This window comes from Microcaecilia unicolor, chromosome 3 (genome assembly GCF_901765095.1).
Source record: "Microcaecilia unicolor chromosome 3, aMicUni1.1, whole genome shotgun sequence".
Classification (NCBI taxonomy): Eukaryota; Metazoa; Chordata; class Amphibia; order Gymnophiona; family Siphonopidae; genus Microcaecilia; species Microcaecilia unicolor.
In genome coordinates this window covers 235,135,380-235,162,373 of record NC_044033.1, presented here as the reverse complement: position 1 = coordinate 235,162,373, position 26,994 = coordinate 235,135,380, and the positions used below count along the sequence as shown (strand labels likewise).

Sequence of the window (26,994 nt, the reverse complement as noted above, 5' to 3'; positions counted from 1 at the left end):
ACCTGGGGCAACTAACCCAAGGTCACAAGGAGCTGTAATGGGAATCAATCCCAGGTAGTCAGGATCAAAGCTTGCTGCGCTAACCATTAGGCTACTCCTCCACTCAAGCACATTTTCCCCCTAAGGTAGGGGAAAGGTGGGGCTTCAACCCAGAATCTTCTGCTCTTTATGTATAGTCACAAGCAGCTGCTTTAGCCATGTGTACGTCTTGGACAAATGTGGAAAACCCAATTTCTGCATGTAAAACCATGTTTTATTTGTGGAAAAGACTTTGAAAATTCTATCTCATCACCTGACTCTGTCCTTTACTGAATTTAAATGTCATATGTAAGCAAACTCCAGAGCTGACTCTGTACTATTTACATAAAAGGAGCCATTTTGTAAACTGCCAAGAGGATATCCACTTACTAGAGGGAATTATCAAAATTAAAGTGCAATAGCTGCTGAAGTACCTCATTAACTGTTGTCACAGGTTACTTTTTATGTTAATAGCTAACACAACTTCATAACTACCCCCAAGTGTTACTACTGTTTCCCATTGATTTGATGAATGGAGGAAGACCCTGAAAAGCTACTCACATGTATATGGTTAATCCAATAATAAAGTATCACCAACAAAATTGTTATTGACCACTATATTTACTTAAGTTTTATGTTCAAATTGTGTATAACACCTTATTTTAACTATAAAAAATATGTGAAATTTAGGATGGCCTCGATCAATGATGCAGTTTCTGCCAACCTCCCCCCCCCCCCCCCCCCAAAAAAAAAAAAAAAAACAGATCATTCACTTTGAACTTGCCCAGCAAATGATAACAATAATAAATTAATCCATCATTTGCACAAATTTTAATCATTACAGGTTTTAGATAGGAATTTTCTGCTGTTCCTTTCAGGACTCAGCAGAATAATGTAGCACTTAGGGAGAAAGATACAGAACAGAAGTCCAGCACTGGAGGCCAAGATAGCAAATATCTCCACTGCCACCATGTATTTGCCCTTGGTGCTCAGGTACGTTGGAATGAAGGAGATCCAGACACTGCAGAACACCAGCATGCTGAAGGTGATGTACTTGGCTTCATTGAAACTGTCAGGTAGATTTCTTGCTAGGAAAGCTATGATGAAGCTGATACCAGCTAAAAATCCTAGATATCCCAGAACACAGTAAAATGCAACTATTGACCCTTCATTACATTCAATTAGAATTGTTCCAGTTTCTGATTTCATATTAAGATATGGGAAGGGGTGAGCAGTACACAACCAGATGACACAGAGAAGAGCCTGAAGAAGGGAACAGGAAAGGACTATACAGTTTGAGAACCTGGAACTCATCCATTTCCGGAACTTGTTCCCAGGTTTGATGGCATGGAAGGCCAAGACCACAGTAATAGTTTTTGCCAATACAGAGGAGAGTGAAATGGAAAAAGTGATCCCAAAGACAATCTGTCGGAGAATACAAGTAACCTTTTCAGGACGGCCAATGAATATCAAAGAACAAAGAAAGCAGAGCATGAGTGAAATTAGGAGAATGTAACTGAGGTCTCGGTTGTTGGCTTTCACTATGGGAGTGTCTTGGTAGTAAATGAAGATTTTCAGAATAACAGCAGTGATGAGAAAGAAGAAAATTATGACAAAAGTCAATGTTATCCCCAAAGGCTCTTTATAGGACAGGAAGGTTGTTACTTTTGGGATGCAGGCTTCTCTCTTCTGATTGGGCCATTGGTCCTCTGGGCATGTTATACAGGTATCCATATCTGAGAATGAAAAATATAGTCTTATCTCACAAATAGCATCTGTTGCAGGACATACATGAATCTCTATGTTATTTTATAGAACAGGCTTCTACTTGTCATCTTCTAGGCACCTAATTATGGATGTCCTTTCATAAAATTACCCCCAAAGGGCTAAACCCTTTTCAACCACACCTCATTATTGTATAATATTCTTGTGGCTGCATGGCATTATTAGAAATGATACAGAAAAGGGTGACTAAATGCTTAAGAGGATAGCTCGAATCTCATAAGAGGAAAGGCTAAAGAGGTTAGGGCTCTTCAGCTTGGAGAAGTAACTGCAGAGGGGAGGTATGACATAGGTCAGTAAAACCATGAGTGGAGAGGTACAGGTAAACAGAAAAAGCAAAGATACATACCTGTAGCAGGTATTGTCCGAGGACAGCAGGCTGATTGTTCTTACATGTGGGTCGACGTCTGCGTCGGCCCGGGAACTGGCATTTTGCAAGCAAAAAATCTTGCCAGAGTCTTCTGACGTGTGTGCAGGTCATGCACAGATCGGTTTCCCGCCCGTCGCCTGAGCGTTCCCGCTTAGTTTAATCAAAAAGCAAATCATAAACAAACAACAACTCCAAAGGGGAGGTGGGCGGGTTTGTAAGAACAATCAGCCTGCTGTCCTTGGAGAATACCCACTACAGGTATGTATCTTCGCTTTCTCCAAGGACAAGCAAGCTGCTTGTTCTCACATGTGGGGTATCCCTAGCAACCAGGCTCACTCAAAACAATGAACATTTGTCAATTGGGCCTCGCAACAGCGAGGACATAACATAGATTGACCTGAAACCAAAATCAACTAACTGAGAGTGCAGCCTGGAACAGAACAAAAATGGGCTTAGGAGGGTGGAGTTGGATTCCAAACCCCAAAAAGATTCTATAGCACCGACTGCCCAAACCGACTGTCGCGTCGAGTATCCTGCTGGAGGCAGTAGTGAGATGTGAATGTGTAGACTGATGACCACGTTGCAGCCTTGCAAATCTCCTCAATGGAGGCTGACTTTAAATGAGCCACTGACCCAGCCATGGCTCTAACATTGTGAGCCGTGACATGGCCCTCCAGAGTCAACCCACCTTGGGCGTAAGTGAAGGAGAGGCAATCTGCTAGCCAATTAGAGAGCGTGCGTTTTCCGATGGCGACTCCCCTCCTGTTGGGATCAAAAGAAACAAACAATTGGGCGGACTGTCTAAAGGGCTTTGTCCACTCCACGTAAAAGGCCAATGCTCTCTTGCAGTCCAGGGTGTGCAAACTGCTTTCGCCAAGGCAGCTATGAGGACGGGGAAAGAATGTTGGCAAGACAATTGACTGGTTCAGATGGAACTCCGACAGCACCTTTGGCAGGAACTTAGGGTGCGTGCGGAGGAGTACTCTGATGTGATGGAACTTGATATAAGGTGCATGCACTACCAAGGCCTGAAACTCATTGACTCTACGAGCTGAAGTAACAGCCACCAAGAAAATGACCTTCCAGGTCAAGTACTTCAGATGGCAGGAATTCAGTGGCTCAAAAGGAGCTTTCATCAGCTGGGTGAGAATGACATTGAGATCCCATGACCAGCGGTGTAGCAAGGGCGGGGCGGTGGGGGCGGTCCACCTTGGGTGCACGCTGCTGGAGGGTGCAAAGAGCAGTCGTGCGCCTGTCGGCTCCGCTGGTTCCCTGCTCCCTCTGCCCCGGAACCAGTTACTCCAGCAGCCAAGAATGAACCCGGGGGGGGAGGCTTGATGAGCCGGGGAGGGGGTGTCATTGCGCTGGGGGGGGCTTGATGCACCAGGGAGGGGGTGTCATTGCACCGTGGGGGGGGGGGGTGTCGTGCTGCACCCTGAGGGGACGAACGCCGCTGCACCTGGGGGGGGGGGTGCGCAGCGGCGATCCGCCCCGCTTGGCAGCTGATCGCCACTGCCCATGACACTGGTGGATGTTTGACAGGGGGCTTTGACAAAAGCAAACCTCTCATAAAGCGAACAACTAAAGGCTGTCCAGAGATAGGCTGACCCTCTACACGGTGATGATAAGCACTAATCGCACTAAGGTGAACTCTTACGGATTTGGTCTTGAGACCAGACTCTAACAAGTGTAGAAGGTATTCAAGCAGGGTCTGAGTAGGACAAGAAAGAGGATCTAGGGCCTTGCTATCACACCAGACGGCAAACCTCCTTCATTTGAAAGAGTAACACCTCTTCGTGGAATCTTTCCTAGAAGCAATCTAGACTCGGGAGACACCCTCTGAAAGACACAAGGAGGCAAATTCTAAGCTCTCAACATCCAGGCCGTGAGAGCCAGAGACTGGAGGTTGGGATGTAGAAGCAACCCCTCGTTCTGAGTGATGAGGGTTGGAAAACAGTCCAATCTTCACGGTTCTTCGGAGGACAACTCCAGAAGAATAGGGAACCAAATCTGACGTGGTCGGAAGGATGCAATCAGGATCATAGTTCCGCAGTCTTGCTTGAATTTCAGCAAAGTCTTCCCTACTAGAGGTATGGGAGCATACACATACAGAAGGCCTATTCCCCAATGAAGGAGAAAGGCATCTGACGCTAGTCTGTCATGGGCCTGAAGCCTGGAACAGAACTGAGGGACCTTGTGATTGATCTGAGTGGCAAAAAGATCCACCGAGGGGGTGCCCCGCGCTCGGAAGATCTTAAGGACTACGCCCAAGTTCAGTGACCACTCATGAGGTTGCATTATCCTGCTCAACCCTTCGGCCAGACTGCTGTTTACGCCTGCCAGATAAGTGGCTTGAAGAAACATGCTGTGATGGCAAGCCCAAAGCCACATCTGGACGGTTTCCTGACACAGAGGGTGAGATCTGCTGCCCCCCTGCTTGTTGGTGTAGTACATGGCAACCTGATTGTCTGTCTGAATTAAGATGACTTGGTTGGACAGTCGATCTCTGAAAGCCTTTAGAGCGTTCCAGATCGCTCTTAGTTCCAGGAGGTTGACCTGCTGACCTTTTTCCTGAAAGGACCAGGCTCCCTGAGTGTGTAGCCCATCTACATGAGCGCCCCACCCCAGAAGAGATGCATCCGTCATCAGCACTTTCTCTGGCTGAGGAACTTGGAATGGTCGCCCCAAGGTCAAATTGGATCGAATCATCCACTACTGAAGAGAATTCCGAAAGTTGGTGGACAGTTGGAATGCATCCTCTAGATCCCTCGCAGCTTGAAACCACTGGAAAGCTAGGGTCCATTGAGCTGATTGCATATGAAGACATGCCATGGGCATTACATGAACTGTGGAGGCCATGTGCCCCAGAAGTCTCAATATCTGCTGAGCTGTGACCTGCTGAGATGCTCAAACCATGGACACCAGGGACAGAAGGTTGTCCGCCCTTACCTCGGGAAGATAAGCTCGAGCTGTCTGAGGTTCAACAGGGCTCCAATGAATTCCAATTTTTGGACTGGGGTGAGATGGGACTTGGGATAATTTATGATGAACCCCAGTAGCCCTAGCACCCGAATAATCATTCGCATGGACTCCAGAGCACCCTTCTTCGAGGTGCTCTTTACCAGCCAATATTCGAGATAAGGAAACACATGCACTCCCAGTCTGTATAGCGACGCTGCGACTACATCTAGGCATTTGATAAACACTCTGGGCACAGGCCCCAGGCCAAAAGGCAGTACACGGTACTGAAAGTGCTGCATTCCTAGCCAAAATCAAAGATACTTCCTGTGAGCTGGAAGTATCGAGATGTGGGTGTAAGCCTCCTTTAAGTCCAGAGAGCATAGCCAATCTTTTTCCTGACTCATAGGAAGAAGGGTGCCCAGGGAAACCATCCTGAACTTTTCTCGGACTAAAAATTTGTTCAGGGCCCTCAGGTCTAGGATGGGACACATCCCCCCTGTTTTATTTTGCACAAGGAAGTACCTGGAATAGAATCCCAGCACTTCTTCTCCTAGTGGAAAGGTTCGACCGCTTGGGCCTGTAGAAGGGCGGAGAGTTCCTCTGCAAATACCTGCCTGTGCTAGGAGCTGTAGGACTCAGCTCCCGGTGGGCAATTTGGAGGCTTGGATTCCAGATTGAGGGTGCATCCTAACCGGACAATTTAAAGAACCCACCGGTCGGAGGATATAAGAGGCCACCTTTGGTGAAAAAACATTAACCTCCCCCGACCGGTAAGACGTCAGGCACAGACACTTTTATTGAGGCTAAGCTGAACTAGAGCCAGTCAAAAGCCCATCCCTTGCTTTTGCTGGGAAGCCGCAGAGGCCTTAGGCGCACGCTGTTGATGAGAATGAGCGCGCTGGGACTGATCCTGGACAGGCTGCCGAGAAGCAAGAATGTACCTACGCCTAGCATAGGAATAGGGAGCTCTCCTCTTCCCTCCAAAAACCTCCTAGATGAGAAGGTAGTAGCAGAAGACGCCCGGTGGGAGAGAGAATCCATAGCATCATTGTGCTTTTTGAGCTGGTCAACTAGATCCTCTACTTTCTCACCAAAAAGGTTATCCCCCCGGCAAGGAATATCCTCCATCCGCTGCTGGACCGAATGATCCAGGTCAGAAGCACGCAGCCATGAGTCTGCACATCACTATACCTTGGGCAGCGATTCTGGATGTTACATCAAAAGTGTCAAACGTACCCCTGGCCAGGAATTTTCGACACGCCTTCTGCTGCCTGATCACCTGGCAAAAAGGCTTGGCCTGCTCCGGAGGGAACGCATCAACCAAGCTAGACAGTTGCCTCACCGAGTTCCGCAAGTGGATGCTCATGAAGAGCTGGTATGTTTGGATCTTGGCAGCGAGCATAGCGGCCTGATACGCCTTCCTCCCAAAATAGTCCAAGGTTCTAGATTCTCTGCCTGGGGGCACCGAGGCATAGTCCCTAGTACTCTTGGTCCTTTTGAGAGCAGAATTCACCACCATGGAATTGTGAGGTAGCTGAGACTTCATCAATCCAGGCTCCCTGTGGATCCGATATTGGGATTCAGCCTTTTTCGAGATCACGGGATTAGATAGAGGGAACGACCAGTTTTGCATAAGGACTTCCTTCAGTACATTATGCAAAGGAGCCGTTGCAGCCTCTCTAGGTGGAGAAGGATAATCCAGGACCTCGAGCATCTCAGCCCTGGGTTCATCCTCAACCTCCATAGGGAAGGGAATAGCCGCAGCCCGGAGGTGAAAGATAGACACTCCGGTGGAGAAAGTCTCCTTTCTAATGGAGGGGAAGGTTCAGAAGGAATCCCATAGGACTCGTCAGAAGAAAAATACCTGGGATCCTCCTCTTCCTCCCATGAACGCTCATCTTCAGTATCGGACAAGACATCCCTCAGAGTAGTCCAAAACTTAGCCTGCCTCGACGCCGAGAAACCACGTCCTCAATGGCGGTGCTGAGAAGTCGACGCCCGCCTGGACTCCAGTGAAGCTTCCTCCACTGATGTCGAAGGAGAGTCGACCTGAGTGGCAGGCGGCACAGAGGTTGGGGACCTCACCACAGGCGAAGGACCAGATGCTGCTGCAGCAGACGGTAAGGAAGGCGCAAGCACCCCCGACACCGAAGCAGATTGGCGCAGCAATCCCTCCAGAAGCTCTGGAAGCAGGGCCCTGATGAGCTCATTGAGAGCTGCCATCAGACAAGGCTGCGGGGAGAGTAAAGGAGCCGGTGGCAGAATCTGTCGAGACTCGGGAGCAGGTTCCAGGCTGCTAGACCAATGCATCGGCACCTCCTGAATAGAGGGGGAGCGATCCTCTCGGCGCCGATGCTTCTCGGGTGCCGATTCCCTCGACGCCCCGGAGCTCCTGGCACCGATTGTTGAAGGAGAACGATGACGGTGCTTCTTCGCCTTCGCTCGACTCCTGTCATCGAGACTCCTCGGTACCGATGAGGAAGACGTGGAATCTTCATGTCTCCTCGGGTCCGGGTCCAACGAAGGTCGGTCCCAGGGCCTGCATAACAGGAGGCCTCGAGACAGGTGGAGACCCACTCGATGCCTCACTGTTTCCAGCATGAGTTGGTCGTTCCGCAGCCATTACCTTTGCTCCCGACGTCGATGCGTCCGTCGATGTCGACGCCGCCAACCTCAGTTCCGATGTCGATATCGAAGGACGGGAGTAAGCCCCAAAAAGCTTCTCTCGTTGGGCCTCTCAAGACGCTTGGGTCCATTTCTTCATTGAAGACACAGACTGCAAGCGGCTGGGCTATGGTCAGGCCCAAGGCACTGGATACACCAAGTGTGGGTATCGGTACCTGAGATAGTCCGGTTGCACTGAGTATATTTGAAGCCGGTGGGTGTCTTCAATGACATGGAAGAAAAAACGGCTTCGACAAAATCAAGCAACGCGATCATGCCTGTTAAAAGAAAAAGGGCAGAAAAAGAAGGGAACAACCCGGCCGTGTCGAAAAAGAAAGGAAACTTTAAGAGGGCAAAAAGAAAAATAAAGAAAACTGAATCCGCTTAGGCAAGATGGCGTCTGAATAGGACGTGTGTGAAACAGCTCCTCACTCAACTCCCTCTTGCTGTTTTTTTTCCTTAAAAAATACATTTCCATGCCCAAGAGAAGGGGCAAACAGAGGGCTTACCCTGCTCCCTCTGCAAGACAGGAATTGGGACCGATGGACCGTTTCACTGTTCCCAGAGTAGAATTGACTGGGCAACAACCCTTGCTGCAGGAGGGATCGATGAGAGGAGAACCGACCTACCTGCCTGAGGGAGAGACCACTCTGAGCCCAGAGGAACGGAGTCCTCCTTCGATGCCGGCAATGCTGGCAGACCAGAGCCCTGGATTGACTAGACCCGATGAGGAGATGTCTGATCTGGGAGCAGGGGCAGACTCTGCTAGCAGAACGCCGACTGCAGCAGTGCTGGTGGTTACTGCTGAGAATACCGAAGGAGCAGGAGTTGAATCACAGAAGAGCAAGACTGGCTCTAAGAAAGGAGCTCAGGAAGAGGTAACATTGAAATTATTTCCTTAAAAAATGGAGAAAATAACCCTAGAAAAAATTTGGGATGCTTTGGAATGTTTAGAAGATTCTTTAACCCAGAAATTATCTCCAATAGTTAAAGTTACTCAATCAAATCAAGCTAAAATAGCAGACTTGGAAAAACAGTTGGAACAAACTAAAACTTTTGAACAAACAATTATACTTGAAACAAATCAAATTAAAGAGACTCAAATAACTTTAATAAAAGAAAATGTATATTTACATAGGAAAATAGAAACTTCAGAAAATCTACAAAGGATGAAAACATTGAGATTTATAAATTTTCCTAAAGTTCCAGCAGTGGCTCCTTTAATAATATTTAAAAGATATGTTTCTGAAGTATTAAAAATTACTGAACAATTGTTTCCACCTGTAGCAAGGATTTATTATTTGGCTCCCTATGTTAAGAAACCAAGTGAGCGCATAATACCGTCTATGGAAATCCCATTTGAGGAGCTAAATTTGAATTTATCACAAACAATTGAAGATGAACTATGTGGAGTACAACCTGCTACATTAATTATAGACTTTGTTCTACAGCCGGATCGGGACTGGATCTTGAAATCTTTCTTTAAACATAGACATGAAGTCTTTCTGAATTGCAAAGTCAAAGTATTTCCTGATATTGCTAGACAAACTCAGAAAAGACGTCAGTCTTTTTTGAAACTTCGTGATTGTGTATTGTCACAGGGGGGAATTTTCTGGCTTAATTTTCCTTGTAAATGTGTTGTTAAATTTCAATCTATTAAATATATTTTCTTTGAGAGTGATCAGTTAGCAAAATTCCTGGACTCCAGACAAGAACCAGCCGTAAACTCTCTGGTGCTTCCTCCATTAGTATCTACTCCGTGATAGGATAAGTGGGAATATGTTCTATTCATTTTTTCCTATGTTAACCAATTTTTGAATAGTGCCTTGCCTATAATTGTGGACTTTAGCAGTAATTATCATTTAATAGATTTTCTTTATAAAATATTTTCTTGTATGGTATGGTAATACTCCTTTTCTGTACAAGTGTTTCTTGTAAAATTCATTAAAATTACAAAAAAAAAAAAGAAAGAAAACTAAGGGAAGTTTTTTTTTTTTTAAAGCTGTAAATATCAACTGAATAAAAAAGAAAAAAAGGCAAAAGCCACAAAACCGAATAATCTCTTTCCCGGGTCTATGAGGAGCGGGGAAAAACTCGACCGCACCTCAACGTGGAGAAAAACTAACTGAGCGGGAATGGGCAGGATACTGATCCGCGCACGCGCGCCAGAAGACTCTGGCAAGATTTTTCATTTTTTTGCTTGCAAAATGCCGGTTCCAGGGCTGACGCGGACGTCGACCCACATGAGAGAACAAGCAGCCTGCTTGTCCTCGGAGAATGGTTCTTTACTCTCTCAAGAACTACATAGACTAGGGGACATGCCTTAAAATTACTAAGTAGTACCTTTAAATTGAATAGAAAATATATATATGTATTTTTTTTACTCAGTGCATGTTTTGGTTCTGAAACTTTTTGCTGGAGGATATCGCAAAAGTATTTAGCTGGGTTATAAAAAGGATTAGACAAATTCCTGGAGGAAAAGTCCATAAAATATTATTAAGGTAGACCTAGGGAAAGGCATTGCTTATCCCTGGAAATAAGGGGGCATGGAGTTTATCTACTTTTTGAGATTCTGCTGTGTATATGTGACTTGGATTGACAACTGTTGAAAAGAGGATACCAGGTTAGATGGACCTTTTGTCTAACTCAGTATGGCAACTCTTATGTTCTTATGTTTGCAAATTTAGACAAAAATCTTTGATTACTCAAATAACAGAACATTTGGTGTTCTAAAGTTCTGACTAATATCAATAGGAGTCACGAGTAAAAATACCACTTAACACTAGGAAGAACTATAGAATTTTTCCATCATTTTGACTTCTGTCTGCTACTCGTGTGCCCCATCTTTTAAAATCCAAATATTCCCATAAAGCAGCTTATACTAAAATTTCCCCATTAGTGTGTAGCTATTAGCATGGGAGTACTTACCAACAACTATTTTCTATTTTTATTGTTAACCACCTTCATTTATTTATTTAGATTTTGCTCACACCTTCTTCAGTAGTAGCTCAAGGTGAGTTGCATTCAGGTACACTGGATATTTCTCTGTCCCAGGAGGGCTCACAATCTAAGTTTGTAACTGAGGCAAAAGAGGGTTAAGTGACTTGCCCAAGATCACAAGGGCCAGCAGTGGGATTTGAACCAGCCACCTCTGAATTTCAAGCCCGGTGCTCTAACCACTAGGTCACTCCTCCACTTGCTCTGCTTGTCAGTTAAAGGCAGTATATCAAGTTACAAATAAATAAATAAATAAGGGTTCCCTGTTAATCATGTGCTAATCTTTAGTTAATGGGAAAGTTATCTGGACACCACTTCTGAATATTGCAGTGCAAAGGTAAATCCAGGCTTTACCCAGTGTAATACGTTGGGTTGGTCGTGAGCCCTTGGGCCCTGGCCGAGGCCAAGGGGAGACCGACCCACCACCACACACCCCAGCTATCCAATACCCCTAAGCTACCCCTCCCCGCAGTCCCTCAGGAAGAAGGGAACTAGGCATACAGGCGGGCCTCGCGGTCGAACTGGAACCCACGCACACAGAGCCATTCGTGCGAGCCTTGGGTTACCATATGGCTCCAGAAAAAGGAGGCCGGATTGAGCCAGCCGGGTTTTACTTCCATTGCTTTCCATTGAAAGCAATGGAAGTAAAACCTGGCTGGCTCAATTACTTCCATTGAAAGCAATGGAAGTAAAACCCGGCTGGCTCAATCCGTCCTCCTTTTTCTGGAGCCATATGGTAACCCTATGCGAGCCTCACGGCTGAACTGGAACCCAATCACACACAGGGAGGGGTGAAAGAACCCAGAGCGCCCCCCGGGCCCCAAGATGCCAGACACGCGCTGAACACCAGCAATAGGGAAGAGGGAGAAACAAAGGACCAGAGTGGGCCACGCCCACCCAGGAGACTAGCGCAGGACAGGGGAACTAACACAGCACCCCCCCCCCCCCCACCAGGGGGTAGGGGGTAGGAAGCCCCAGGCAGAAGCCAGAGGAACCAGACACAAAAGGAAGGCAGAAAGCCTTTGCCTCAAACTCACTGTAGACAGAGGCAAACAGAACACAAAGGGTTAAGCTTGTAGAGCCAGCAGAGAGAGGGTTCCATAAATCAACAAACAATCAGAGAGAATGCTTTCCTTCCCCCAGAGGGAGCAAGGCCGATAGAACAAACACACTGGCAGAGGCAGGAACACCATACACACAGTACAGAAAGGGTTAAACTCACTGAGCCAGCAGGCCTGGACACTGGGAAGAGAAATCCTTAAAACAAACAAACAAAGGAGAAGCTCTCACTCAGCCCAGAGCCCCTGAGGCTGAGCAATGCCCAGCCCCCACTAAACAAACGAGCAGCTGACCCTGATTACAGAGCTAGGCACACACACACAGCAGAAGCTAACCCAGAGGGAAGGAAAATAATGCTCTAACACAACACAGATCCCTGTCAGAACCTAGAGCACGTTCTGAGAGAAAACTATCAGGCTTTCCAGTTAGCACCAAGCGTAAGTAACGCAAAAGCAGAGAAACTCTTCAGCTGCAGGCTAAAGTACTATCCCCTGACGTCAGCACAACCCCTGGCAGGCAATCAGAAGAGACATCCCCCCCTCCCCCTCAGCCAAACCGGCAGAATCATAACACCCAGACTATACCACTGGACCACCCCGGCAGTAACAGGATAGGGCCACAGTGCTGTTCCTGGATTTTGAGTAGAAATATCCAGTTATGGGCTATTGAAACTACTGGTATAATTCAGTTAGCGATACTTAATCTTAGAGGCCGCCAGTATTTTTAAAATAGCAAGAAGAAGCACCATGAGCCTTCAAAATCGGGACACAATTTCTTTAATAATGTAACTTAAACATCAGTTCTTCCCTTAGTGACCCGACAAGGGCCGTGTTTCGGCACACAGTGCCTGCAACAGAACTTACTCCTTTGAGGATGATAAGTTGGATGAATTGACTCTTTAAATGCTGATAAAATAAGAGGGATCGCCTTTGCTCTAATTCCACTGAATGATCAAGTATATTTTATCAGCATTTAATGGGACAATTCATCCAACTTGTCATCCTCAAAGAAGTAAGTTCCATTGTTTCTTAGATGTCAGAACCTATTTGAACCCTGACGCAGGCGCTGTGCGCAGAAACAGGGCCCATGTCGGGTCACTAAGGGAAGAACTGATGTTCAAGTTACATGATTAAAGAAATTATGTTCCGATTTTGAAGGCTCCTGGTGCTTTTTCTTGCTATTTGGACTTTATTCTGTACTTTGAACCCTCTCTGTGATGTTCCTTCGCCGGTATTTTTAAACAACGCTGATTGCAAAGGCTGAATATGTGCTCAATAATGAATAACAGTGCCCAACTGAATGCCTCATTCTAATGCTATCACTCACCAGTTTGGTTGGAGACCTCGCCTTCTGAACAGGGAATACAGTCATAACAGCAGATTGATGTTCCTTTTCTGGTTAATTTCCAGAATCCAGGATTGCAACTTGGGCTGCATCCAGAATGTGGAGGAGCCTGAGGATTGAAAAAAGTAATCTGAGAATGTACAGATAAATACAAGATTATGATTTTTCAGATGAGGTTTGACTTTTCTTTTTAAATGTGAGTTGGTTCCATCCTTTTAAGATTTTTTTTGTCTCATTACCAAATTATTCAGTAGAATACGAGGGTGGGGTATAGACACTATTTTTTGCTTGGAAATATAGTTAAAGATAAATTATTAAACAAGTTTGACCTGGAGTCAGTCATTCAGGTTCATTGGGGAAAGTGTTGAGGAATGTTCTTGTTCTGGGCACCCTTATAATTAATATCTTGATTAAATAATATGATGAATTTCCTCTGTTCCCTCAATTAACGTTGAAAATTGCCTCTGCTCATGAGACTCGGACAGATAAGCTCTTTGTCTAAACTTTTTGCCTCACCAAATGGATACATTTTGACTATATAAGTCAACATATAGACAAAATTTATCTATTTATCAGAAGAAGGGAGCAAAGTTGTTCTCATCCTCTACCCATATAACTTATCCATACATAGCAAATTATACGCAGAAAGAACAGGTCTATCTTTATATGGATAACATCTGTATAAAGTTAGGTTGACATATTCAGCAGACTTACCTATATGGATATTACCACTAAATACAGCATGAAGATATTCAGATAATTGATCAGTTATGCGGTCATTACTAGCATAAGAACTGCCCAAGCCTGTATGTGTTTGTAATAGTGGACAATCCAGGCCAAAAGTACCCATCAGGATCCCAAAACTTAGCAAGATTCCATGCTACCTACCCATAGGGATAAGCAGTGGCTTCCACAGATCTACCTTATTAATGGTTTACGGACTTTACTTCCAAGAATTTGTATTTGTCGAAACCTCTTTGTAAACCCTTCTACTGCAAACTTCTTTTACCACATCCTCCAGCAATGAGTTCCAGAGCTTTAAGTGAAAAATATATATATTTCTTCTATTTGTTTTGCAGTATTTCATGGCATGTCCTCTAGTCTTTGTACTTACTGAAAAAGTAAGCAATTGATTTGGATTTATTGCTCCACTTCACTCTGAATTTTAGAAACTTCTATCATATCTTTCCTCAGCTGTTTATTTCTAGTTTGGAGACCCCCATCCTCTTTATCTCTTCCTTTAAGAGTCATTCAATCCCCTTAATCATTTTAGTTACCTTGCTCTGAACCGCTTCTACTATATCTTTTTGAGATGCAGGTGACTAGAATTGCTCACAATCGGCTTGATTCTATATTTAGCGCTGAAGGAAAAAAGCAAATATGTCTATTCTATAAACCGTGCCTAAAGTTAGCGTAGTTTATAAAATACATGAAGTGCCATCCATGCAACTAAAATTTAGGCGCAACCTTTTACATTATTGAAAAGCTGGTGTAAATGCCTATGCAAAACTTTAAATCTAATAGATAGGACCAAATTACTTAGGGCCCTTTTACAAAGGCACACTGAAAAATGGCCTGCGATAGTTTAGATGCATGTTTTGGATGCGTGCAGAATCATTTCCCAGTGCACCTGTAAAAAATGCCTTTTTTAAATTTTTGCCGAAAATGGATGTGCGGCAAAATGAAAATTGCCGAGCGTCCATTTTGTGTCTCAGACCTTACCACCAGCCATTGACCTAGCGGTAAAGTCCCATGCGGTAACCGGGTGATGATGACTTACATGCGTCAAATACCAGTTGGCGCATGTCCAAAACGCACATCCAAAAATAAAAATTATTTTTCGGACGCGTGTCAAAAATGAAATTACTGCAAGAGCCAGTTGGTAACCGGGCAGTAACTCCATTTTGGCGTGTGTTGGGTGCACACAGACGCTTACACGGCATAGTAAAAGGACCCCTGAATGTGCAGGGATGTGTAGAATATATTAAAACCTATCCCAAGCATCTATATCCCTGTACACAATGCAATACATCACAGCTTTCACATATTAAATTTCCTTCATGTATTACTCCATCTATTTAGCTTTTTACTAACAAGGATTCTCAGAGTTCACAGCAACAGCAGTGCTTTAACTGGATGTTCCAGAGCAACGGTGTGCCAATCTTCATCGATCCTTATTGTAGTTTTTATTTACTTATCTTCAACTCTATGATAAACTTTAACATGTACTTTTTTAAAATTTTGTAAGTTTTGCTTAAAATTACTCCAAAAGATTTCAGCAAATAATCAGAATTACGATAATGCCACTTAACTCGCCACTGTTTTCAACTCCGTGAGAACCTTCACCGCCATGGCCAGGTTTCAATACTATCAGGGAAGAGGTTCTGATATCATTAACTTGCATTTAGGCACATTTTCAAAAGAGATGGACGTCCATCTTTTGACATAAATCGGAACTTGGACGTCAATCTCTCAGAAACGTCCAAATCGGTATAATCGAAACCCGATTTTGGACGTCTCCAACTGAAGTCTGTCGCAAGGACGTCCAAGTTTCAATGGGGCATATCATGGTGAAAGTGGGACTTGGGCGTTCCTAAGACTTGAACGTCTTTGACCCATAATCGAAAAAAGCAGAGATGTCCATGTCTAACACTTGGATTTTTTCACCCGGACGTGTTTTTATTACGACTAAAGCACAAAAATGTGCCTGAAATGACCAGATGACCACTGGAGGGAATTGGGGGTGACCTCCCCTTACTCCCCCAGTGGTCACTAACCCCCTCCCATCCTCAAAAAAAATCATTAAAAATATTACGTGCCAGCCTCTATGCCAGCTTCAGATGTCATATTCAGGTCCATGATAGCGCATACAGGTCCCTGGAGCAGTTTTAGTGGGTGCAGTGCTCTTCAGAGAGGCAGACCCAGGCCCATACCCCCCTGCACCTGTTACATTTGTGGAGGAAACAGCGAGCCCTCTAAAACCCACCAGAAACCCTCTGTACCCACATATAGGTGCCCCCTTCACCCGTAAGGGCTATGGTAGTGGTGTACAGTTAGAAGTAGTGCATTTGTGGGGAGTTTGGGGGGCTCAGCACACAAGGTAAGGGAGGTATGTACCTTGGAGCATTTTATAAAGTCCATTGCAGTGCCCCCTAGTGTGCCCAATTGCTGTCCTGGCATGTCAAGGGGACCAGTGCACTAGTGGCTTGCATTTGGACGTTTTTGACATGGACGTCTTTGGTTTCAAAAAAATAAGGACGTCCTTGGTATTTTCAAAATGAAAGATGGACGTCCATCTTTTTTCGAAAATATACTTTTCTCAGCCTGTGGATTTCATGTTTTACAAAGACGTCCAAATCCCACCTTAGATGTTTCTTTTGAAAATGCCCCTCCATGTGTCTCATATAGAAAGAAAAAGGTCAAAAACTTTTGTTTCCTGACTTGGCTAGGGCCACACAGCTCAGGAGAAAATTATTTCCTTAGTTGAAATCAAAAGTTTCTCAAGTGGATGGAACCTTTTTTTTTCAAGGTTCCATTGTAAAAGTTTAATTTTCTGGCAAGGCAAACAATATATCTGTTTTGACCATTACCATTTGAAGAATGTTTTGAGTAATAATGTTCTATTATAAGATTATTTCTTTGTGTTTAGGAGTAGAATATGGGTCTATAATGTGATGGGATTTTTAGCTGCATATTTGAAATTAATTGAAATTTTCCTGTTATATTTTTAATAATGTTTTCAGGATTTACTTTGACATGGCCTACATGCACTAATTTGATTAAGGGTTTTATTTCCTTCATGATTTGTCAATATTCTTGTAAAGTGCATTTTTTCTCTTTTGTGTTCCTAATGTAATACGATTAAAAATTCCAATTAAAAAAAACATACAAAACTGCATGAAAAAAAATAATCATAGATAACAGGTAAATGAAGATACATAAAAAGAAAACCAATAGATACTATTTACTGGCTGCCCCAGGTTCCTAATCCTGATACCTAGGGGATTAATATTAAGATATTGTACGCAGCTGATGTTGGTTTCTTGCTCTGGCCAGTACATTTCACTGAAACCTAAACATCAACAAAAAATCTGAAATGGTATTTTTCCTGTGTCATCGGTAAAGGGGACTAATAATACCTTGGGGTCACTTTAAACTACTTCCTCAAAACAAAAACAAAAAAATATATATATATATAAATTAATGTACGCATCAACCTTATATGAGTACGCAATTCTGGAACGCACTGCCACGCAACCTAAGAACGACCTATGAACTGACCAACTTCCGTAAACTACTAAAGACCCATCTCTTCGACAAGATATACCACAAAGATCAAATCATGTGAAACTCCCACTTATATCCAGAAATGTTAATAATGCCCTCTATTATATTACTATCATGTATTCCATTACCATGCAATCCAACATCCTTCTGTAACACCAAATGTCTATTCTCTTCTCATTTCCATTATCCATGATGTATTGTAAGCCACATTGCGCCTGTAAAGAGGTGGGAAAATGTGGGATACAAATGCAATAAATAATAATAATAATCTGTCTCATGGTGCGTCATTGTAATGTGTTATTTTATTATGTATTCAATTATGTTTCTCACTTTGAATTTTATTATAATATGGGTTATAAATACATTTTATTTTTATTATTATTATTATTATTATCTCAAAATTAGCAGCAATAAACTGGGGTGCATTGGTGAAGATCTTGAAAATGTGCACTCTGGTGCATTCGTAATTGGAGCACCACAGATAGTTTGTTCGCTCAGATCCAAAAAATCCCAGAGCTCCCACTTCACCATGACATTCACAGCCCCCTTGTAAGATACCTGCTGTTGAGAAATCCAATCTGGGTTTACCTTCCAGCCCCACACCTGACTGTAAGCAGTTTATGGTGCAAGAGATGGCTGACCACAAACACACAAAACTCTGTGTTAACAACTTTAACAGTCATTTGTGGTCATGGATATACCAATTTCAGTCATGCTGTGTGGTCAGTAAGCATTTAAAGAATGACAGTAGGGCTTCAGAGATGATCCACAATGCCCCCGTGGCATCTACTAGGCAATGGAACACATCATCAATGTAGTTCCCAGCTTACATCTGACCTTGCTGAATAAGTCCTCCAACACAATCGCCTTCTCATTGATGGTGAAGCCTTTCCCTGACGAAGCATAAGGGTTATAACTTCCAACAATTTCATGACTCCGTGTCCCATCAGGTAGATAGACTGTGCTTATAATATCATATCCAATGGCAAGATCTCCATTCTCATCAAAAAAGATTTCCTCACCCAGAACGTTCTTAAAATAAAGGTTCTTCAGATAATGATGAAGCTAATGGAAAGCAAAACATTTTTATTAGTGAGCTCACTGCAGGGATACACTCCTAATGCCAAGCACTTGCAATCTGCTCTTTACTGTAGGGATGGGCTTTCATTTCAAAGCAGCATCATATAAGGGATATTATCTGTAAAATTATTCCACACACATGTACATGGTCATCTTTCTATCTATTTATCTCTACCTATATTTATAGCTATAACTATATCTATAACTATATACAAATCAAATTTATGTATGTACTTTATTAAGATCGAGTGTTAGGTGAAAAACAGAGGATCCAGTTCATTACATGCAACTGGCCAAAATTATTCATTGTAAAGCATGTTAACACTAGAAAAACAAAACCCCCATCATATTCAGCTGGTGGTGGTCATCGTTTTTTTAAATGCTAAAGGTCACCAGCTAGATTAGCCCCTGATATTCAATGTTGAGCCATTTCCAGGTACCAGCACTGACTATTGAGGGCTAATTTCTGTGGGGCTGGCCCCCGAGTTTATATAGTTTCCAGACTATAATCAGCTGAGGCCCACATAACCTTTTTTTAAAACAATGTCCTCTCTAAAGACCATAAAGCTGCCCACCGTCTTCACTCTCCCTCTCCCTCTCCCAACCTGCTGCCGTTTGAAGCTCCCAACCACCCCAAAACATCTCCTCGGTCTTGGTATGCCCCCCTGGGCCTATCTGTATCCCAGCATCCCAGCATGCCGGGCAGACATTCCGTGATGCTGTGCAGATGCTGTTCAGATATTTTCATTTCTTCACTCCAGAAGTTGTGAAGTTTTTTTTAACCCAGGTGACCCCTGAAGAAGGCTAAGTGCCAAAACACAGCCCAGGTAGGGTCTTTTGGGCTACCTCTTCACCACTTTGTGGCTTTTTGGCTGCTTTTGATGAATAAAGTTGTTTGGATTATATTCCTGTGAGTCTTGGAACTTGTTTCCTTCCACCCCATTTCTGCATTCTGTTTCCTTTGTTTACTAGAATAATGAGTAGAGAGATGTGGTTGCCATGTTAGTCCAGTTTTAAAGGTAATCAATAGACTTAGCAGTAAGGTCTCATGTTTTAACTGGGCGCTAATCATCAGCAAGCGTACACTGCCAATTACTGTCCAGTTAGCACCACGCAGTAGGCAATAGAAATTACTCTCTGCTGCACGATTTGGACTCGGATCAAAGTTAGAATTACCATTCAGGGCACAAGGTAGCCAGGTGGTAGTTCTAATTTGACACATATTGTACACACTTAAGTGTCTACGCACCTTAGGAAAAGGGCCCCTAAGCTTGTTAAATTACGTGCATTGTTATAGAATCCACGCCGACTTCGGCGCCGATCTTTAGGTGTGCTATATAGAATCTAGGGGTAACTGACTAATTTAAACTGACCAAAGGTAGGACTGATTTGCAGGTATTGGCTTCAATGTTTTTAGTTCCTGATATTCAGCAGCCACTATATCAGCAGATAACTCAGTACAGATGATTTAACCGGGCAGGAGCTTGTTTACTCTTTCCAAATATACTGAGTCCTTTTACTAAGGTGTGCGAAAAAGTGGCCTACGTTGGTATATACGCGTGTATTGGATGCACGCAGGTCCATTTTTCAGCTTACCTGGCCAAAAATGAACGCGCGGCTAAATAAAAATTGGCGCATGTCCATTTTGGGCCTGAGACCTTACCGCCACCCAATGACCTAGCGGTAAGGTCTCACGTGTTAACTGGGAAGTAATGGTCTATGCGTGTACAATGCTGATTACCACTTGGTTAGTGACACGCGCCGGAAAATAAAATATATTTTAAGGCGCACCTACTGGACACGTGTAGAAAAAGAAATTACCGCCTAGGTCATGCTGTAGCCAGGTTGTAGTTCAAAATTGACACATGTAGGATGCGTGTACACGCCTATGCGGCTTAGTAAAAGGGCCCCTAAGACTAGCCATCCCCCGCTGAATATTCCTGGTTAGCCCCTAGGAGATATCCAGCTATATCTCACGATATAGCCAGCCATCCCTGAATATTCAATTCATATCCAGCTATCGCAAACAGCCACATTGAGCCACTTAAATAGCCGGTACATCTTTAGTAGACTTAAAGTTAACTGGCTACATTGATATTCAAAGATAGCCGGTTAACTTTAAACTGGCTAAAAATGCACTGGATATTCAATGCCGGTCACCGGAAACGGCCCAGCATTGAAAACCAGGCTGACTGCTTATTAGAGGAGTTAGCTGGGCTCCCTCCCACTGTCTGAATATCGGCCCCATTGTGATTAGACCCAGAGTAGTCATATCAAAAATATTCAATTATACCCATAATAGGCTCCTGATGTTTATATAGAAAAACAGGAAGAATGATTGGCATTCTGAGAATAAGTGAGTGCTAATGTGCCAGGACTACTCAACCCAGGTTACCACCAAAAAAAGGAATTACATCCTATATGTGTACAACTGGTAAAAGTGAACATAAAATTTGTGTTGATATACACTTTGGATTTGCGAGTTCACTGTAGAGGGACCAACGCATGTCGGTGTAAGAAGCAGAGGAAATGTTAAAGCGCATGCAATCAGCGGGACACAGACTGAGGATGGTAAAGGAAGATGCAGCAACAAGTGGAGAATGAGGAACTCTGTGGTCTGGCCACATTCTAGTTTCCTTGGATCAACCTAGTTGTTTTACATTGAGAACAGTGGTTCATCTTGTGTTTGGAGTATAAAACTGTCGTTGATTGTGGGACTGTAGAGACCTGGAAAACATGAGGGATGTGGACACCCAAAAGTGAAGAAGAATATTATATATAGAGAGATATTTTATGGGTACCCAAAGAATCATAGAAACATGATGACAGATAAAGGCCAAATGGCCCATCCAGTCTGCCTATTCTCTGTACCAACTCTTCCTTTTCATAAGAGATCCCACATGCTTGCCACATGCTTTCTTAAATTCTGACACAGTCTTCAACTCCACGACCTCAACCAGGAGGCCATTCCACGCTTCCACCACCCTATCCATTGGTGCACATCTCTGATGGTGGGCAGGAAGCATCTGTGTGAGTATAGAGACTTCACTGCATCCTGCAATTACAGACCATCACTTCTTTCTGAAAATAACATTCCTCCATCAAAGGATATTACCTTCCATGGTAAAAAATCCAAAACACTCTCACTTTTTCCACTCCACAGGGTGGTATTTACTGAACTAGAAGTGATCATGTCATGCAGTGCATGTGCCAGACCATACACAGCATTGTATATATTATAACTGCTCCCAAGTATTGCGATGTCACAGTGTGAGAGGTAGTTAGATGTTTCATCACTGCTGCAGGATCTTTGGATGCTCTTGGGGCATCGGTTGTTACAAAGGTCCTTCCACCATTCCTCTGTCAATGAATCACTTGGAAATAAAGCAGGATTCACCTCACGAAGAAATTTATGAAAGCTTGGAATATTCTTCTTTCGCGCAGTGAAACCTAAGAGGCTTTTCCTGTCAACATAGTATGAGGGTGAGGTAAATAAGCTTTCAGCTGTGATGATCCAGACCTTTCCAGGTGCTTGCCAAATGGGTGTATATTTTACAAGCTCTGTGTGGTCTCTATTACAATATAAAATAATCACTTTAATTGAAGATATAATAATTGTGTTACGAATATTAGCTATATCTTGAACCATGAGTAAATTGGACTGACTGATGGTTTCTATGAATTCAATGCAACCTCCACTCTTCTCAATCCCTTCTTTCAGGATCTCCACAGCCCTCACGCTGTTTTCATCAGTGCATGCAATGACACCGACCCAAGTCCAGCCAAAATGTTTCAATAATTTGACTATCCCAGCACAGAGGTGCAGCTCACTGGGGACAGTCCGGTAGAAATAAGGAAACTTAACTGTGTCACTCATGACAAGATTCCCTGAGATGTAATTGATCTGTTGAAAATAAAAGATTGAATTCATCACCATCTTAGTTGTAAGTTTACATTTCATTCACATATCAAATATTTATACTTAATTAATTATACTGTACAGAGTAGAGGAGAAAAAGTATTGTATGACAAAGCCAATTAGTATGAAGTATCAGAAAAGCAGTACTGTGCTGTCAGTGAGACACAGCAGAGCAATGTCTGTGGTTTTTGTCTTTTTCATTAATTTTCATTTTATATGCTGGTTGCTTTTTTTCCTTAAAGCCACCTTCCCTCAGTTGACCTCTGTTGCTGTTGGTGCTGCTGCTGAAATTCTAAAATATGAGCCCCGCCCTGGGACCTTCTTCAGGCCCTTCAAACCTCACAGGCCCTCCATTTATTCACTTCTTCTAAAAAAGCAGGAACACTCCACCTTCGTTCCTGTGCTGCAGGCTCTGTTTTTCAAAATTGCTGCTGAAGGGTGGATGTTAATTTTAAAAATTCTACCTGTGGAGCGATCTTTGATGCCAGTGTCTTGATGGGTGTCAAAGTTGACATCAACCCATATGGTACTGCTGTCTACATTGGGGGAGGATGCTTCCCTGGAGTCTGAGAGTAGGGCTGCACCTCAGTGCCCTCCTTAGGGTCTGACACATGCTCTATTAGATTTAAGTAACGTGGAGGGGCATAATCGAACGGGGCCGCCCATCTATAAGGGCAGCCATCTCCGGGGACGGCCCCGAGAAGGGGCGGAGCCAACCATATTATCAAACAAGATGGGCGGCCATCTTTCGTTTCGATAATATGGTTGGGACCTGCCTAATCTCAACATTTAGGTCGACCTAAATGTTGAGATCCCCGGACTTAGAGATAGCCGGCTTCGGTTTTCGCCAATAATGGAAACCGAGGCTGGCCATCTCAAACCTGGCCAAATCCAAGGCATTTGGTCGTGGGAGGAGCCAGCATTTGTAGTGCACTGGTCCCCCTCACATGCCAGGACACCAACTGGACATCCTAGGGGGCACTGCAGTGGACTTTATTAATTGTTCCTAGGTACATAACTCCCTTCCCTTGGGTGCTGAGCCCCCCAACCCCCCCCCCAACCCACTCCCCACAAGTGTACACCACTACCATGGCCCTTATGGGTGAAGGGGGCACCTACATGTGGGTATAGTGGGTTTTGGTTTTTTTTTGGAAAGCTCAACACTTACCACCACAAGTGTAACAGGTGGGGGGGGGGGGGGGGATGGACCTGGGCCTGCCTGCCTGAAGTGCACTGCAGTGCCCACTGAAACTGCTCCAGGGACCTGCATACTGCTGTGATGGAGCTGGGTATGACATTTGATGCTGGCATAGAGGCTGGCAAAAAATGTTTATTTTTTTTTAGGGTGGGAGGGGGTTGGTGACCACTGGGGGAGTATGGGGAGGTCATCCCCGATTCCCTCCGGTGGTCATCTGGTGAGTTAGGGCACCTTTTTGAGGCTTGGTCCTAAAAATAAATGGACCAAGTAAAGTCTTGTCACTTCTCTTTACATCTTTAGCCATTTTTTCTTCTGCTCGTGCTTTCGCTAGCCGTATTTCCCTCTTCACTTCTTTGAGTTTAATCAGATAATCTTTTCCGTGATCCTCTCGTTGTGTTTTTTTGCTCTTATTTTTTTCAGCTACTTTGTTGGAAAACCATATAGGCTTCCTGTTTCTCTTGGTTTTGTTTACTTTCCTCGCGTAAAGATCAGTCACCATATTTATAGCAGCCTTCAGCTTTGACCACTGATGTTCCACTTCTCTTATGCCTTCCCACTTCAACAGCTCCTTTTTCAGGTATTCCCCCATTTTATCAGGTAATCAATAGAAATAAAACAAAATAAAACATGGAAAAGAAAATAAGATGATACCTTTTTTATTGGACATAACTTAATACATTTCTTGATTAGCTTTCGAAGGTTGCCCTTCTTCGTCAGATCAAAAATAAGCAAATGTTGGTAGATGACAGTATATATAAGTGAAACATTAAAGCATTTCAGTGACAGTCTAACTGGATGGGGTGGATAGGTGAGAGACGGGAAGAGTCGGGTACAATTTTATGGTTTATAATGGGCTAGAAAACCTAGATCTTTGTTAAGTCCTGTCTGGTGGGTGTCAAAATATTTAATCTACAACCTCTACTCCAGGAGGATGAATAACTGAAAGAGATATTCCCATCCCCACCAGTGCTGGCCTTCCGACAGCCACCCAACTTAAAACACAAGCTAATTAGAAGCTCCCAACACAGACTCAAAAAGAAGAGAATGGCACACATTCTTACAATATATCCAGCTGCAAAGTATGCCAAAACATTTCACAGGACCCCACGGTCATTCACAAAGGAAAAATATTCAACATTAAGGAATCTTTCACGTGCTTATCTTCCAATGTGGTATATATCATTCAGTGTAAAAAATGCAACAAAGGCTGCTACATTGGAGAAACAAGTCAGATGCTAAAGAAGAGATTTAATTTACATAGACACCATATGAAAAATGCTAGTACCAATCAGGATGTCACCTCTGTGGGGCAGCACTTTACAAAACCAGAACACTGTACCAGTGATTTCATGGTAAGAATCCTGAAAGGGAACCTTAAAACAATACAGGAAATTAAGACCTTTGAAGTCAGAATGATTAAATATTTTGGCACCCACCAGACAGGACTTAACAAAGATCTGGGTTTTCTAGCCCATTATAAACTATAAAATTGTACTGCTTTATCACCCTCCTATCTCCATGCATATCTTCCTGTCCCTCATCCACCCGACTATTCCTGTCTCCCACCTATCCACCCCCATCCTGTTAGACTATCACTGAAATGCTTTAATGTTTCACTTATATATACTGTCATCTACCAACATTTGCTTATTTCCGATCTGACGAAGAAGGGCAACCTTCGAAAGCTAATCAAGAAATGTATTAAGTTATGTCCAATAAAAAAGGTATCATCTTATTTTCTTTTCCATGTTTTATTTTGTTTTATTTGTATTGATTACCTTTAAAAGTGGACTAACATGACTACCGCACCTCTCTACTCATTTTATCAAAATCAGTACGTCTGAAATCCAGTAGTTTTGCTCATCCACACTGCGCCTTCGCCCTTATATCAAACCATATAGTGTGATGATCACTATAACATTTGGGCAACAATTCTATACCAACGAATGGTCAGCACCTACAGATTCACCCCAATTTCTTCAGGAATGGGAAACAGATGCAGAATCATATTAGACAATGTAGCACCACTTCAAACCAGAACCTCACACAGAAAAAACTCAATACCTCTGAGACCAAGATGGCTGCCGTACCTATGAACACCGAGGAGCTGCTCTCTTAACTAGAAAAATAATGCAGAAAAGACGGGGGGAAACAGCAGCCCGAGCTTCGCTGCCGCTTCCCCCTTTACCTCTTGGCCCGATGGACCAGTACGTCAGAACCTCGGGACAGAATATCCGGATCGGGAGCAGTCCCGAGAGTGGCGCCGGCATCTTGGAGGAATCGGCGAACTCCGGGCAAAGTGTTTTGCTGAGCCCCGATCAGAGGACTTCGCCCCCGCAACCGTGGTTTCCATATCATCATGCTGATCAATCCATAGACTGGTGGGTTGTGTCCATCTACCAGCAGGTGGAGATAGAGAGCAATCCTTTTGCCTCCCTATATGTGGTCATGTGCTGCCGGAAACTCCTCAGTATGTTCTCTATCTCAGCAGGTGGTGGTCACACACAGCAGCAGCTCTGGCTAGGTCTCCAAGCCTAATTTTTAGGTTTTGTTGAGTACCTGGGGTTGAGGGCTCTTCTTGAGCAAGTGCAAACCTGGTGGTGCCAGGTCCCTCCTTTTCTCCCCCCTCCCACTGGCTCCGTTAAAAAAAAAAAAAAAATTTTGGACGTCCTTAAGGGCGTTTATTTCAACGTTTATTGCAGCTGCTCACTGGGACACCAGTTTGTTACAGCTCGGAGCGAGAAGCAGGTAATTTTACCTTTTTATAGCGGGCAGGGGGTTCCCCGTTCGGTCTCCACGTGGCTTATGGCGTCGGAGGGCGAGGGCGCGAGGATTCGCTCCCCGGACCGCGTGGGTGCGTCTAGCGGGGATGCGGGGATTTCAAAACCTGAATCGCCTTTGTTAAGTATCAGTTTGGAGTCCGGTCAGTGTCCCGGTTCTTCCTCCGGTGCGGCGGTTTTTCCCGCCATAAGCGCCCATCCCCCGCTGCTTGCCCACTACATGTTGGCCGGCCACTCTGCTCGGACGGCTTCTTCTTGGGCCGCCCTCGAGCTGGGAGACGTTAATACTACGGGCGACGGTAAGAAAGCGGCCAAAGTTAAGCGCCGTTCTTCCCGCACGGCTCCTTCTCGGAGTTTCGCGTCGGACGCCATTTTGGATGCGCAGCACGTTTCTCCCCCGCTCTTGCGAGCGCCGGTTGAGGGTGCGGCTAGGGCCGTGGCCCAAGCTGCAGAAGTGCACAGTTCGGGGGGATTCTCCCCTGAGTTCATTTTGCTGCTGCATCAGGCTTTTCTTATGTAAAACGCTGCCCCTGCC

The 26,994-nt window shown here is 44.2% G+C and overlaps 1 protein-coding gene across 1 annotated transcript in view; it reads right to left on the bottom strand.

The window, feature by feature from the left end:
* Window positions 1–849: 849 nt before the first annotated feature.
* LOC115464442 (vomeronasal type-2 receptor 26-like) overlaps window positions 850–26,994 on the bottom strand; it is a 50,965-nt gene continuing 24,820 nt past the window's right edge. Inside the window, exons 4-7 of the mRNA XM_030194822.1 lie at window positions 21,678–22,466; window positions 18,320–18,547; window positions 13,178–13,304; window positions 850–1,754 (exon numbers count right to left, since the gene is read on the bottom strand). Of these exons, the coding sequence (XP_030050682.1) occupies window positions 850–1,754; window positions 13,178–13,304; window positions 18,320–18,547; window positions 21,678–22,466 (2,049 nt within the window). The remainder of the gene's footprint in view (window positions 1,755–13,177; window positions 13,305–18,319; window positions 18,548–21,677; window positions 22,467–26,994) is intronic.